At 41.1% G+C, this 13469-nt stretch overlaps 1 protein-coding gene across 1 annotated transcript in view; it reads right to left on the minus strand.

The window, feature by feature from the left end:
• Positions 1–1670: 1670 nt before the first annotated feature.
• The window catches only part of RFX7 (regulatory factor X7), a 161594-nt gene continuing 149795 nt past the window's right edge, over positions 1671–13469 (minus strand). The window contains exons 8-9 of the mRNA XM_062205970.1: positions 10448–10743; positions 1671–7822 (exon numbers count right to left, since the gene is read on the minus strand). Of these exons, the coding sequence (XP_062061954.1) occupies positions 4544–7822; positions 10448–10743 (3575 nt within the window). The 3' untranslated portion in view covers positions 1671–4543. The remainder of the gene's footprint in view (positions 7823–10447; positions 10744–13469) is intronic.

A 13469-nucleotide genomic window follows, 5' to 3' on the forward strand; every position in this document is an offset into this window, starting at 1 on the left:
GACCAATGAGACTGAGAGTCTTTATGTGGAGTGTCTAGTAGCAGACACTAGGAGAGATTTGTGTGTGTGTGTGTGTGTGTGATAAAAAGCAATAAGGACTGCCTTTACTATCCTGCTTGTGATGTCTAAGTGTCTGTTTGAACTGTGGAAGCCATATCGTGACCTTGAGGTAACAGACCCACAAAAGCAAGGCTGACAATGGTGGAACAGAAACAAAGAAACCTTAAACTGGTCCTTATGAATAATAAGCTTCGGAATGAGCCCTTGAACCTCCTATATCCAAAATCCCTATCAAGATAAAATTAAAGGTCGGCGCCGCGGCTCATTAGGCTAATCCTCTGCCTGTGGCGCCGGCACCCTGGGTTCTAGTCCCAGTTGGGGCACTGGATCCTGTCCTGGTTGCTCCTCTTCCAGTCCAGCTCTCTGCTGTGGCCCGGGAGTGCAGTGGAGGGTGGCCCAAGTGCTTGGGCCCTGCACCCGCATGAGAGACCAGGAGGAAGCACCTGGCTCCTGATTGGCGCACTGCGCCAGCCGTAGCGGCCATTTGGGGGGTGAACCAACAGAAGGAAGACCTTTCTCTCTCTCTCTCTGTCTAAATCTGCCTGTCAAAAAAAATTAAAAAAAAAAAAAAGATAAAATTAAGCATTCTTATGGTTTAAGTCAGTGTCAGGTTTTCCACTACTTGTAACCAAAAACATTTCAGGCGTTCTACAGTACGTCCCCCCACCCCCCCCACCCCCCCACCCCCTTGCATGAGGAACCATCAAAGTAACAACCAGGTAGTTTATCTTGAGTGGTCACTGATAGTATTTCTTGGTTTCATTTTACGTAAGTGCTCTGGAATTTTGGTTTGCAGGCTCAGCCTGTGTGAGTCTTCCTCCTCTTTGACTTTTTCCTTCCCAGTCTGCACTCTCTTCTTTCTTTGCTTTTGTAACTGCCAATTGTCCAAAATTGTCCAAAATCAGGGCTCTAGTCCTGTGGTGATGGTAGGGCTATCACAGATCAAAAACTATCTGAACACACAGATGAGCAGGCCGTTTGACTCAGGACATGCCCACAACATAAATTATAATGCCAGGCACTATTTGCTGCTGTTTCTCAGTATCAAGAGTGAGGAAACTCTATCCCAGACACTGGTTTCATTCCTTCGCAAGAGCTGATATTTCTGGCTGTTTCTGCCTGCTTCCTGGACTTGCATCCCAGGTTCTGGCTTCAGTTCAATATAGTTAGCATTCTGTATTTCTAGTTAATGGAAATATTTATATTGGTTTTGAGCAAAGCTGTGCTTTCACATTGTCCCCCTTCCTATTATTTTTCTGTTCAAAGTCCAGGGATACCTCTATGTAGGCACCCCATAGGCTAACATTTTAAAGCTCACCTTATGTGAAAGAACAAAAGAGAAGGTACTCTTTTTTTTTTTTTTTTAAAGACAACATAAAGCTCTGTGCCATGTACCATTCATTGGCAACAGATATAAAGTGAAAAGCAGTGTTCCAATGCATGAAATATTTGTGTATTTGTTGGGATCACTGGCAGAGCACCATTCTGCCTTGTGCTGATTTTTATCCACTTCCTCAAATGTTATGAGATCACAAAACAGCATTGGGTCTATCTAGAAAATAACACATTGTCTAAATAAAATACATCCCACAAATCACCTTAAGATCCAGTCAGTTTAATATAAAATGTTTTTAATTGTTTTTGAAAACATTTAAAAAACAATTTTTGAGCACTTTCAATAAAAAAAGAGAACTGAAATGCTTCCGCGATATTCAACTACTGTAGTTTCAGCAGGTACAACAGACAACAGAACACGGGGGAAGTCTGACTTTTTTTGCACTAAATGAAAACATGAAACAGGGCTTGTTTTTGTCATTTATGATGTAGTAAAGCACATTGTAGTACAAGACTATTATTTGAACCTCAGATGCACTGCACAAAAAACACTTTCCTTCTTTTCAGTTCAAAAGTCAGTGCTTATTGCAATTATATGCAAAATTATTTACTTCATGAAGTCTCATCATGATAAACAGTATGCAAAATGTTTTAAACATCAAAACAAAGAAAATCTCAGAAAAGAACATATTCAACAATAACTAAGCAGAATTAGTAAACATAAAAAAGTAAATAACTTGTGAATAACTATGCTTGCCTGGTTAACAGTGAACCAGTTTCAATACAGCCAAGAAAAAAAAAAGTGGTTACAGGAATACCTAGTACTGTACAAGATAAGTCAATAACACTCATGCACATTTTGTGATCATGTATTAACATGGTGAAGCAAACTAAACTTAATTCTTCCTGCTGTAATATTCTCATGTAAGAGAATAAGAAATAGAAATATCTCATTGAGATCAATGCACATTGCTACATAAGACAATTTTATCTGTCACTTTGATGACATTTTGTCTTTTCATAATGAAACACATTTAAAAAGTTTAATCTGTGGACTGTATTGGTTGCATTTATCCTAAGAGATGTGCCTACCACAGGTTCAACAAATTTAGTGCAATATAGAACCCCAGAAAGTTTGCTGGACGAATTCAATCAAATTTAAAGAGTTTGCTGCGATACTGTACAGGGGGTTAAAAATCCTCCAGTCTTTGTATTTTTATCAAAAAAGATTTCCATTATTTTTATATTAGTAGGAAGCTAATAATGTAAACAAGGGATTAGAATGGCCTCAAAATCTCCTTTTCAGAGTATCTCATATAGAAAGGCTCCCATCATTTGTTAAAAGAAATCACACAGTTTCCTTTGGGTATTGCATACTTTGGTGTGCAGTAGTGCTGTGTCTCAATGTACAGTGAAGAAATACTAGCATCAAGGAAAAAAAATCTAACAGATCATTAAATCAAGATAACAGCAAACACACACAAATGCCAATAACTAGGACATACCAATATATAAACCTCTGAGCCAATGCTAGCACCAGTTATTTATCAAAATATGTTAATACCCTAGCTTGCAAATTTATTGAACAATGAAACCTTATTAAATTAAACCTTTCTTCACATTTGTTAAATATTCATTGATTGTAGTTTTCTGATTGGCTTTCTAATGAAGGTCAAAAATAAAAAGCCTAGCTAGGTTCAAGGTAGCAAAGCAAACGGGTTAATGTTAGCTTTAAAAACTTAATGGCAATTAAAAAACCTCCTTGAAAGTTATCTTGAAACACACTTAAATGGAGCTGTCAACTAGTGAGCAGATTTGTGTCAATGTGAAATTCATAAATATTATCCATAAAACAAAATGGGAGCCATAGAGAGAAACATTTTAAAACAAATCCTGAGTGCTTTGCTTCTTTTGCAATTGTGGTTATCACAATAAATAAATTAAGCATGTAATAAAATGCTCCTCTTCTTCAAGTACTACTGATATCCCCTTTGTTTTATCAGAGATATAAAGATATGTGGCTTCAGACCTTAGGTGGTAAAATGTTTTTCATTCAGTTTGTTATCTCCTTGTTTATCTGTTTTTCAAAGGGATCCCATGATCAAACTGCTTTCCTATATTCAGCAGGAGTGAAGGAGTCAGTCACTAAATGGAGGAGGAAAAAACTGATTACTAAAGAATATTTATAATGAAAAACCTCAAAATAAATTTTAAATAGAATTTTAATATGTACATTCAACCATTTTGTTGAAATTAAAATGTTTTTCCTTCTAATACCCCTATCTCAACTAGTAAATAATAAAATATGAAACATTTTTCTAACATACTTGTATTTACTCCATTAAATTACATTCTAGAGTTAATAACGACTTGTGTGTGTGCGTGTGTGTGTATGTGTGTGCCTGTGCATCTCTGTGTGCTAGCTCCATACTAAAATCAACATTTTAAAATAAGACTAATGCAAGGTCACAAGTATAAATGGCTACTCGTTTTTCCTCTTAAAAATTTTAGTGCAGCTTTTGCTTTCCTTAATACCTAATTTTCCATTTTCTCTCCTAGTTAAGCCCTTCATTGTGGATATAAATGGTACTGAAGCCCCAGAAAGTCCTACAGAGATTCTCCATCCTACAGTAGCTCTATGCTTCAAGCCTAAATATTTATAATAACCTGAATATTATCCCTGTGTCAAGGAAGACCTTCTCGTCTACAGTTCATCTTCGCTATGATTTCTTATCTAAAAGATAATGCCAACAACAAAATAGCTATACCTAAAACCGATGGTTTCTTCAGAATTCTGTGTAGATTAACTGATGAATTAAAATGAACTTATACGAAATAAAGATCTAGACTGCTCTTGTAAAAGCTGGCTAGTCAATTCTTTACTAGCAAACAATGTGATTAAATGGGGAACATTATAAAATTTAAAAACCTAATACTTGCTCTTCTACAGCCTACTGTCTTCAGAAACTTGTTAAGAACTGAGGCAAGTCTAACCATTTCCTACTGAAGAAGAAACCACTTCTGCAGCAAACGCTTTTAAAATGTCACAATTAATAGTAAGTGTTTCTGCTGCGGGAGGCACTTCCATTAAGACAAATACAATACATATGTCTTTAGATACAGTGTGCTACATATTATAAAACACAATTTAACCCAACATTTCAACAGTAGGATGGTCCTTGCTTTCTATCCACTCAAAACCTGATGAAGTCATGGAGTTCATGGATTCACTGCAGATTTGTTGAAATAATGGGTCATTCTTTAATTCTTCCAGTGTAGCTTCATCATCTTGTCCCTGCTGACGACCTGGATCAAACAGTAGATTTGGGTCTAAAGTGTTCAAATCATTGATGCTGCCTGAGAGCTCAGAAGACAACCTAATATCACTAGAGAAATCAGAGGCAGCATTAGTGAGATCAGATGCTACCTGACCTACCAGCTGCTGGTTGCTTTGCAAGCTGTCTCCACTCAGCAGGTCTTTAACAGTGCTAGTGAAATCTAATTGTTGCTCTCCAGTTTCAGATTGTGCTTGATTATCTCCAGGAGAAAAACTGATCTGATCGGTGCTATCACTTTTGGTGAGGTAAGATGGTGTTTGAAATTCATAAACAGAAGTGCTGGAGTCGATCATATTCTGTGGATTGGCACTAGGGAAAACAGTGGAAGTTTCCAGGATCTGAGTGAGATTCATCCTCGCCGTGTAATTGGAGGGCAGATTGTTCATTCCCAAACCTCTCACTGCATCATCATTGTCAGAATCAAGTTTACTCAACAAAACATTGGTTATTTTTTTACTGTTTGTTTGCTTCTGAAGAGCATTTGGGAAAGCTGTCTGCATCATGACTGTTAATGGAACTGACTGACTTCTTTGAGCTATGCTGTTGGCACATGTGTCTGTGTGAACATTTGTGAAAACATTAACTTCTGGGGTTACCGGACTTCCAAAGGGGGTCACATTAGACCGTGGGATATTAGACACTGGGTAGAGGGTGCTTCCACTAAGATTACGTTGGCGATGGACAGCGGGGCTCACACTCCGGCACCTGAAGTTGCTGCTGGCGGACGAATTAGTTCCTTTATTATCAAGAGGGGCAGGGACTGCAAAACCCTCCTGTTTGTTGGTGTTATTTACAGTGGCACCTTGATGCTGCACAGGAGAGACAGGAGTCAAACGACCAAAATGAGTGTCATGGTGTCGGGACTGAGACTGGTAAGACTGCCCAGGCACAGCAAAAGCATGAGGTTTCCTGAAACGGTCTTCCACTAGTTCCTGATAGCTTGGGAGAATGCCATGGCCAGAAACTGATGAATTACCAACCCCACTATACCCATTATTCATCCATTCAAGCTTGGTTTTGTCAGGGTGTGTGGCCATGGGTCTTTGCATTGGTTTCACAGGACTACTTGAGACAATGCTGGCATCATGATAGGCCATACTGGAGCTTATTGGGGTGAATGCAAATGGATTCCTGCATTCAACAGGGCTGGGAGGGACGCTACTGCTGCAGTTAGAATGTGGAGTACCAATGGGTGTGTGTCGGCTACTTCCTAAAGCACTATCCACAGGTGTCGTCTGGGCTAGCCTGGAGCAAGGGCTCTCCCGAGACAGACTCTGAGACCCAGCAATCATTTCGGATGTTGGAGTTGGGGTTGGGGTTGGGGTTGGGGTTGGTGTAGGAGTCGGTGTGGGTGTGTGGATTGGTGTGCCATTGCTATGGATTGAATGATAGAAGTGGGTGCTAGAGGTATGAGATGACATGGGAGCTCCTGGAGTTACTGACTGGTTCTGAAGGGTCATTCCCAGACAGTTACCATAAGAATGCGAATTGTTCATTGACATTTGCTGCTCCATAAGCACCAGCTCTTCCACAATACTATCTTGTGTAAGTTCATCATCAAAAGGAAAGTAGCTCTCATTTGTCTGGGAAACAGAAGGCTCAAACTCCTTCAGTTCGGACTGAAGAGGTAACTGATCTGCAGACTGTGCTTGTATTTGATTCAAAGAAGATTCTTGTATCTGGGTATGTAGCTGCTGGCTGTATGTGTCCTGTGGAATTCCTTCCAATTCCCAAACAGACTTCTCTAAGTCACTGATATCAGAGTGCTCAGGAATTGTCATAACACTTATAGCTTGCTGTTGGTCACAGCTGGCAGATATAAACTCAGAATCCTTAGTGACCTGTTGCCACTCATTTGGATTAAAGCTGCCGTCTGATTTAGAATCAGTGTCCAAGAGAAAGACACTCCTTTCAAGTTTTACTTTTATGTCTGGAGATGATGATGGTGTTGTCTGCTGTTCCAAAGCTGAATCACTGATAATAAGGGCAGAAGAATTCAAGGGTTGATTTTCCACTATGTGTGAATTGACAGTTATTGATACTTTGCTAGGAATCTGAGCACCTGCTGTTGAACTTTCTGTTTTCCCTGAATGTGGAACCTTTTGGTCCTTCTTAACACTGCCTGGTTTCTGACCTTCTATGACAACTGCAGAAAGCTGTTCCACAATTGGTTTCTTTACAGGAGGCACCTGGGACTCTTGTAATGTAGAAGACAGTCGTTTCCGTGGACTTTTAGTGCATAATTTAGGGTCTTTACTTATTGAGTCACCATTAGATGGTGAGCTGGTGCTGGTGAAAGTTAAGTTCTGAGTGGTAACTGGGAGAGTGACAGTGCTTTGATTATTGCCTGTTGAAGTGCCTGGCAGAATCTCACTACAGCGACTTTTACATTTGGTCCTCTGGTCACAGACCTTAGTTGCTTTGATGTCAACGAGGCCTTCACTGGAAGCTTTTTGCGCTGCTCCCTCTGTATTACTTTTCAGCCCTGTAAGGGCACTAGGTGTTGCTTGGGGAGCTCTAGCCCCGTCAGAGTTCTCTTGGCACTGCACAGGATGCTCATCTGCTGATGTTTCAGGTTCCATTTTCACTTCCACAGTGGAAGTTCCCCCAGTGCTGCTGGTCCTAGAGCCCGGAGACTGAAGAGAAACAACAGAACCGTTCTTGATCTGTGGGATACTCCTGGAGTCTTCCGTCGTTCCTGTAGCACTGTTGACTGAGGCAGAATGTTTAAGAGGGGCATTACTGTTGCTGGGCGTGAGGGATATTGTTGTCATTTTCACCACATTCAGAGAACTCATGTGTGAAGCGGGCACAACAGCAGTCTTGATGGGGCTACTGGTAAAGAGGACAGTGGTTGGAGAGCGGATGGTGAGCGCACTGGTGTTGGCTGGTTTGGGTAAAATCTGAGGATAGCGGTGCCGGGCAGAACGATCCCCCCCAGGACTGGCTGGAACGTTCTGAGGAGTCTTTGGTGCCTGCTTCACAGACTGCATGTGCTGAGTGACCACCTGCACGTTGAGGGGAAGAACTTTGCCATCAGATGAACTCACTGGACTTGGTGAAGTTACCAATTGCCTGGTCCGCTGGACCTGTCAAAAGAGAAAACAAAAAACACCAGACTAAACAAGTGTAGGGCATACACAGTAGCTTGTCTCTGTGGTAGTAAGGCATTTATTAAATGTTACTGTTAAAGAGAAAAATAAAGACGATTCCTACGTTGGAAGAGTTATTCTAGAGGAGGTTCTATACAACCAGATAGATATTTTAATAAAGGCAACCATGATACAATGCAGTACAAAATACAGTAACACATGAGAACATCCTTAGATTCTTTTTGGTAAATGAGACTAAAAACTTTATACCTGGGATGAATACTTACTGAAATGATTTAAGGAAATTATAGGAAAAGGTCTTAAAGAAGTTATGTCAAGAAGATGGCTCGAAGGAGATACTGTCATATCAGATACTATCATATCAGCTCCCCCCTCCTTGGGGGCTGGTGCTGTGGTGCAGCAGGTTAATCCACTGCCTGCAGTGCTGGCATCACATACGAGGTCCAGTTCAAGTTCTGGCTGTTCCACTTCCACTCCAGCTCTCTGCTAATGTGCCTGGGAAAGCAGCAGCAGATGGCTCAAGTCCCTGGGCCCCTGCCACCCCCCATGAGAGACCTGAATGGAGCTCCTGGTTTTTGGCTTTGGCCCGGCCCAGCCCCAGCCACTGCAGTCTTTTGGGAGTGCATTAGCAGATGAAGATCTCTTTCTCTGTGTGTCTTTCTCTCTCTGTAACTTTGTCTTTCAAATCAATCAATCTTTAAAAAAAAAAAACCAAAATTCTTCTACCTCGGACTTTAGTAACTAAACAACTTTGAAAAAGGTCCTGAACTGTCTACCCAAGTTTGCTCTACAGTGAACAGAGTGGTTCCTAGTATTCATGTTTTAATGATTTGATGTGAGAATGATGATAAGAACAAGAAACACAAGATGAAATATCTCCTTAATAATATTCTCAATATTACCATACAGTACTTTATTTCAGCATGATGTACTCTCATTTAAAAGTCCTTCATTATATCCTCAGCTGTGAGATAGGAAACTATTACAGATAAGGAAATAAACTTGGAGTCACAAAGGGACTTGTCCAAGTTCCTATTCCTATATCTAGCATGTTACAGAGAGAGCCTATGTTAAAGTATTTTTTTTTTTAAAGTATTTTTAAGAGCTTTTCCTAGAATTTTTTTTTTTTTTTTTTTTTTTTTGGACAGGCAGAGTGGACAGTGAGAGAGAGACAGAGAGAAAGGTCTTCCTTTTGCTGTTGGTTCACCCTCCAATGGCCTCAGCGGTAGGCGCGCTGCTGCCGGCGCATCGTGCTGATCCGATGGCAGGAGCCAGGTGCTTCTCCTGGTCTCCCATGGGGTGCAGGGCCCAAGCACTTGGGCCATCCTCCACTGCACTCCCGGACCACAGCAGAGAGCTGGCCTGGAAGAGGGACAACCGGGACAGGATCGGTGCCCCGACCGGGACTAGAACCCGGTGTGCCGGCGCCGCTAGGCGGAGGATTAGCCTAGTGAGCCGCGGCGCCGGCCTATGTTAAAGTATTATAAATACATATTGCAATTTTGTCCCATCTGAATGTTAAAAGGAAAAATGTTTAAACTACAGAAAGTTTGCATAATGTCACTTGGCCAGGGACAAACAACTCTGAATATACTCATTGTTACATAAAGCTCTGACTGATCATATACATACTTTGTAGGTCTTAGATCTTTACTTTTTCATTATGTTAATCTTATGGCTCACTTTGTGATTAACAATATCTATCTGGAGTGAAAAATAAATGACTGAAGGGTAGCAAAGACAAGTGTCAGTTTATGAGTGTTTTTTTTTTAAGATTTATTTTATTTGAAAGGCAGGGTGGGAGGGAGGAAGGGAGAGATAGAAAGGAAAGAGAGAGAGAGAGGGAGGGAGGGAGGTGGGAGAGAGATGGGGGGAGGGAGGGAGGGAGAGATCTTCCATTTACTGGTTCACTCCTCAAATGGCTGCAATGGCTGGGGCTGGTCCAGGCTGAAGTCTGGAGCCCGTAGCTCAGTCTGGGTCTCCTGTGGGAGTTGCAGGGACCCAAATACTTGGGCCATCGCCTGCTGTTTTCTCAAGTGCATCACAAGGGAGCTGGATTGGAAGCAGAGCAGCTGGGACTTCAACTGGCACTCTGATATGGCATGCCAGAATCCCAGGCAGCAGCCTAGCTTATAGTGCTACATGCTGGTCCCAGGTTATGAATATATCTACAACTTAAACTTGTCTCCTTCTTACCTTCCACTTTTTAAAATTAATTAACTGCTTTGTATATTTGAGATGCAGAGAAAGTGACACACACACACACACACACAGGGAGCTAGTTCACTATCCAAGTGCCTGCAGTGGCCAGGGCTGGACAGGTCAATGCTGGAAGCTGAGAACCCAGTCTGGGTCTCCCACATGGATGATAGGGGTCCAAGTAACTCAGCCACCACCTGCTGTCTCTCTGAGTGCACATTAACAAGAATCTGGAGTAGACAGCAGACCCAGGACTTGAACCCAGGCATTCCCATGGCAGATGTGGGAATCTCAATTCACATCTTAACTGCTAGGCCAAACACCCACCCCTCATCCGTGTCTTAACTAAACTACTGATTTCCCACCCACCCAGTATGGCCAAATGTTATTTAATGATATTACCGGAATGGGACTAGGGACAGCTGCCACAACGATACCAATAGGCTGGGGAGACAGGATTGCAGGATTTCCATTGGGAAGGTTAGCCACGCCATTGGCTGTAGAGCCTTCCGATTTTTTTGCTGCGGATTCTCCTGGCAAAGGGGACTGTAATTTCTGTTCTTGCTGCTTCTTCTGGATTTTCCGTTGCAGTTGCTGTTTAGCATCAATAGGAGATGGCAAAGTCTTCACTTGAGGCTGAAAGGAATTACTTTCAGCTGTAGGTATAAATGCAGAAGGCTGGGGAATTCCTTTAATTCCTGCAAATAGACAGAAAGGAATGCTAAAGTAAGCACTCTCCTTTTATAGAAGGTAGTGCAAATTCAATTGCTTTGACTATGTGGCCATCTACTGGGCAGTGCAACCAAACCAGAAAATTATAATTTGTGATTTCTTTGATAAAAACAAGGATTTGACTTCCAATTTATAAACCTTTATCAATATGGTTTCGACACTGTAAAATATGGTTTAACTCAGGAGAATTTCAGTTACAGTAACACTAACAGATAATTCTGAAGAGAGTAAGCCACAACATGAATGTGCAAGAGCTAAGATAAACACCAAGACAATATTTATCACATCAGTATTTTTTTTGCCCTCTTCTCTAATCTGAAACTTAAGCATTTTCATGATTTCAATATTCAGTCCACAGAGATATTTAATAAATATCTGCTGACACCACTCCATATCTTAGAAGAAAATTTATATGGGGAAATTGTTTTGGATCCTACTAGTAATTCATAAAAATAGGCACTACTATGTTAATTGCTGGTTGTTCCAGTGTGACATAGGAGAAATTAAGAAGCAGAAATTCTTAAGGTCAACATCTTCTGAAAAAGTGCAATTAAGAAAACTAAAACAGTAGTGGGAATTTATTGTATTACTACATCAAGTTTTCTTTTGTCATAATAATAAATAAATAAAAACAAAGCCAGTGGGCAAAAATGATAAAATGAGCAAGACATAAATTGGAAAAAATCTGATTAAGTAATAAAAATTCATCTTTTTAAAAAGTTCTTTTCACACTTAGGTTGCGGCATTGAGAGCTTGAGAGAGCGAGCTGTGGTCAGCAAAAGCAGGAGAGAGAAGAAAGCGGAGGACAACACAATCTTGCTGGTAAGCCCTGCTCTTCCTCGCCCCTGCTGCTTTCCACCATTCAATAGCCACAAACTGGGGACGGGGGCGGGCAGGGAGAGAACAAGAAGATTCATAAGTCTCTCCCACACACTCTCTCCTTAATAATCCTTCACCTTTCTGACCCCTTCTCGATCACTTAGGTACCACTTTTTCTTTGGAAATCCAGCTCAAATTGTACTCTTCTGTCTTAGCCGCCACCCTCAGCTCAGCTTCTCAGCACCTGCACCCTGGAGAGCCTCTGCCCGCGGCTCACAGCTTGGCTGTCTTATCCCTCCTGCCAGGACTTCTAGACAGGAACGAGTTCCAAGCAGCTGACTTACAAAAGGGCATTTGTAACACAACCTGTTCTTAATATGGACACTGTATTTATAAAAAAATAAAATTCACCTTCAAAGGATGAAAATTAATCTACTACCAAGGATATTTTAAAAAATAATATTAATGGCTGAGAACAAAATTTAAGGAGCGATTAAAAAAATTGCTTTGAGTCATCTTACAACTGGTAAAGCATTTAGCCTCCCAGGCTGGTTGCTTTAAAAACAGGGAAAAACACCTATTTACATATGAGGGGTTTTACATAAGTTCATGAAAAATGCACAGTACAAAAAATCTGCCTGGATTTCAAATTTTTTTTTTGCATCAAAATAAACTCATCTTTTACTTCATTTCTCACAAACTTTTTGAAGTATCTGTTTATGTAATTTTTAATACTTTAAAAAACCCCACACCTTTTTTTACCCTTTAATAATTGATTCATTATTCATTCAAGATTTTTTTCAGTCAGACTTGTGAACAATGTAGGAGACATTACAGAGAGAGTCATGTTTCTTTTCCCTGTGACGCCTCCTCCTGGGTCTTCAACCTTGCATCCAAGAACTTCGCTCACTCTCAGTATGGGCAGAGGAAACAGAAAGTCGAAGGGTCCACGTCTTCTAATGCCTCATTTTGCCAGAAGGTAAGACAGTACGGTATAACTCACTCAACCTGTGCTTTGCAGTCAACAGGGAAATCAGTATTCAAACCCTAGCTCTGGTACTTATTTTAAGATTTTATTTATTTATTTGAGAGGTAGAGTTATAGATAGTGAGAGGGAGAGACAGAGAGAAAGGTCTTCTTTCCGTTGGTTCATTCCCCAGATGGCTGCGCCAATCCGAAGCCAGGAGCCAGGTGCTTCCTCCCAGTCTCCCATGCGGGTGCAGGGGCACAAGCACTTGGGCCATCTTCTACTGCTTTCCCAAGCCACAGCAGAGAGCTGGACTGGAAGAGGAGCAGCCAGGACTAGAACCCAGCGCCCATATGGGATGCCGGCGCTGCAGACGGAGGATTAACCTGCTGTGCCACGGCGCCGGCCCCTCTGGTACTTATTTACTCATGGAAAAGTTCCTTACCCTCCCTGTTTCTTGAGCTGCAAACTGGGGATAAGTATCACCTATCTTTTTGGCCTGCTGGGGGAATCAGATAAGTAACATATGTGAGTCACCTAGCTAGCTACTGCAGGCCAAGCATTTGCCTGCTTATTGGTAAGTAGAAATGAACAGATTTAGGTCACACAGCTTACATGTGCCCAGAAAAAATTATGACTAGCTCTTGTGGAGACTATGTTAAAATGGATTTTCTACTGACCATAAAGTGAGAGGATGGGTCACATACACACATAGAGATGCTGAAAGCTTCTGATAAACGTAAAGCCAAAGAAAACTAATATTAACATGTACACGTTACGATACTAAAAAAGGAAGTGAATTAAGACACTACAATTCTGGCTAGGATACATCTATTGTATATTTAAAAATATTTAACAAAAAGGCCTTGGAAAACAAGTTTCATGGTAGGATGTGTTCTTTCATAG

The sequence above is a fragment of the Lepus europaeus genome, chromosome 11, assembly GCF_033115175.1.
Source record: "Lepus europaeus isolate LE1 chromosome 11, mLepTim1.pri, whole genome shotgun sequence".
Lineage (NCBI taxonomy): Eukaryota > Metazoa > Chordata > Mammalia > Lagomorpha > Leporidae > Lepus > Lepus europaeus.